At 55.5% G+C, this 2,834-nt stretch overlaps 1 protein-coding gene across 1 annotated transcript in view; it reads right to left on the bottom strand.

Moving 5' to 3' along the window:
- LOC122547701 (seipin-like) overlaps positions 1-2,347 on the bottom strand; it is a gene marked incomplete at its 5' end in the record, with an annotated part of 10,046 nt that extends 7,699 nt beyond the window's left edge. Inside the window, 2 exons of the mRNA XM_043686296.1 lie at positions 329-472; positions 2,269-2,347. Of these exons, the coding sequence (XP_043542231.1) occupies positions 329-472; positions 2,269-2,347 (223 nt within the window). The remainder of the gene's footprint in view (positions 1-328; positions 473-2,268) is intronic.
- Positions 2,348-2,834: the final 487 nt, after the last annotated feature.

Genomic DNA, 2,834 nt, shown 5'->3' with positions numbered 1-2,834 from the left:
CCGGGTGCTGGCAGGTGGGACTAGATTGGGTTGGGATATCTGGTCGGCATGGACGGGTTGGGCCGTTTCCCATGCTGTCCATCTCTCTGACTATGAGGTAGGAGCGTAGGTCTTCCGTGAAAGCCAAGTGGCGTAACTCGAACGTTCGCAAAGTGGGGGCTTTCCGTACATGTTCTTCAATCCACATTGGGGTTAAAAACCATACCCAGACTGTCTGCACCACCGTTGGTGGGAGCTGGAGGTTAAATCGGCCGGCTCTTTCCCAGAGAGAAATCGAGTGATCTCGGTCGGTGCCCCTCCCCCGCCCCCCCCGGCAGAAGGGACTCACCGATCTGGAAACGCTGGAGATCTCGTTCCCTTCCTTGGTGTAGCAGGTCATCCTCACCATAAACATTCCCAAGTTCTGGTTGATGGGAGACTCCGGCATCAGGAGCCGGAGGCAAATCCGGTAGGAGGTCCCGTACGTCATCACCTGGAGGGAGGAGAGGGGGGCGGCAGTGGGTCAGCGGGGAACTGGAAGCCTTCCCCTCTTTCCTGGTGCCCGCGCGAGGGCCCACTGACTGGCAGCCCCTCCTCTACGCAGACAGTTCAGAAGAGTCAAAGCGTTAAGGCGTACATGATGCTGAAGAGGATTGTCAAAGTCGACCTGGAGGGTTTGTGCTAACGGGGAGAGGCCGAACAGGCCGGGGCTGGTTTCCCTGGGGCCTCGGAGGCTGAGGGGGGGGGGGTGACCTTAGCGAGGTTTATAAAATCGTGAGGAGCGTGACACGACTGCACAAGACGTTGGCCCGGCCTCTAATTCTGGTCACCCGGCGGCAGGAAAGATGTTGCTCAAACCGGAAAGGACGCAGAAAAGATTCACAAGGACTTTGGAGGGTTTGAGATTTCAGGAGAGGCTGGGGCTGTTTTCCCTGGAGCGTCGGAGGCCGAGGGGGTGACCGTATAGAGGTTTATTAAATCGTGAGGGGGCATCGATAGTGAGTAGACAATGTCTTTTCTCTGGGGTGGGGGAGTCTAAAATGACCTGAAGTGACACAGAGTGGGAAAAAAAATCAGAGGTAGCACTTAAAAGGTATTAAAATACACACAATAATGCTGATAAAATGGGTAACTTTTTCCACACAGAGGGTGATGCGTGTATGGAACAAGCTGGTGGAGGCTGGTACAATTATAGCACTAAAATGGCATCTGGATGGGTATATGAATAGGAAGGGTTTAGAGGGATTTGGGCCAAGTGCTGGCAAATGGGACTAGATTAGGTTAGGATATCGGGTCGGCATGAACGAGTTGGTGGATGCCGGGATAGTGAGTAAACTTGAGGAGGTGGTGGACAGATTTGGAATGGGTCTCGAGGGGCTGAATGGCATGCTGCTGTTCCGCATTCTCAAGTCTTTACATTTCCCCCAGCTCAGCTCAGCTCAGCAGCACGATCCCAGTCAGGGACACGCCAGTCCCTAAACAAACATGCAAACTCTCATGACCTGCTCGGTCAAAACGCTTGAAGCTCCTGATTTTTATCCCACGTATAAAGTATCCCGCTGCAGCAGCCTGAATGAGGACTACAGAACTGACCAGAAGGCTTGGTACTGCGTAAGGAGACTGGATTAATTAATAGGGAGAAAGTGAGGACTGCAGATGCCGGAAATCAGAGTCAAACAATGTGGCGCTGGGAAAGTACAGCTTCAAGAGCTCGAAACGTCGCCTCTTCTGCTCAACTGTTCGACTCTGAGCATTTGAAATGTCATAGCATTAAAGACAGTTGTGTGGGAAAGAGGGACCAGCGCAGGTAGAAGGCCATTTTCCATGGCAGTACAGGCTAGATGGGCCGAAGGACCTCTTTGGTACCTCGCTTACTGGAGTTCCTTGCAGGGGGTAAGACGTGCTGTGGATGGAAGAGGGGCAGGCTGGAGGATGTGCTGAATTGCCCCACGGTGTCCCGGGGAGGTACGAGGTGAGATGGGGAATGCAGGGTTACACAGGGGATTGGGGCGGGGGAATGGGTCTGGGTGGGATGCTCTTCGGAGGGGTCAGTGCAGACCCGACGGGCCGAACGGCCTGCGCTGCGACCACCCCCCGGCCCTCAGGTGCCGGGTCAAGGAGCGAGACAGCCCCCTTCGGGGTCAACCGGTCCCGAGGGAGGGGCTGGGACGTGGGAGAGGTCGCAGAGGGTGGGAGAGAGCTGCGCTCCTCAGAGGACGATCCGGAAGGCGAAAGAATGGAAAACGGAGCGTCCACTTCCCCTCCCCTCCCCTCCCCCGCAGCCCTCACCTTTTCCTTTCCATTTCGGAGCAGGGAGATGTTCCCAACGGGATAGGAGCACAGCAGCCCCTGGGAGTCACAGTCCGTCCTGTGGGAGGAGAGAGGAGGTCAGCGGGTGTTTGTGTTCTTGACGGTTCACTCACGGGACGAGGGCATCGCTGGCCGGGCCCAGCATTTAGTGCCCATCCCGAATTGCCAGTGGGCGCCGCGGGTAAGAGCCAACCCCGTCGCTGTGGGTCTGGAGTCACATGTAGGCCCAGACCAGGTAAGGACAGCAGCTCAATCCCTGAAGGATATTAGTGAACAAGGTGGGATTTTCTGACAACGAATTCATGGTCATCATTAGACTCTCAATTCCAGATTTTTTTAATTTAGAAATTGAATTCAAATTGCACCGTCTGCTGTGACAGGACTCGAACCCAGGTCCCCAAAGCATCACCCGGCTGTCTGGGTTAACGGGCCGGGCCATGGTACCTCCCCGGGGCTTCACTGGACAAAGGGAGTGCTGGGAAAGGGGAGAAGGAAGGATCTGATGGGGTGAGGGGATGGATCTGACTGGGGACTGGGGTGTGAGG

Source organism: Chiloscyllium plagiosum, unplaced genomic scaffold (assembly GCF_004010195.1).
Source record: "Chiloscyllium plagiosum isolate BGI_BamShark_2017 unplaced genomic scaffold, ASM401019v2 scaf_6487, whole genome shotgun sequence".
NCBI classification, from domain to species: domain Eukaryota; kingdom Metazoa; phylum Chordata; class Chondrichthyes; order Orectolobiformes; family Hemiscylliidae; genus Chiloscyllium; species Chiloscyllium plagiosum.
Note: the sequence above shows the minus strand (reverse complement) of the source record. Positions and strands in the feature narration are given on the sequence as shown.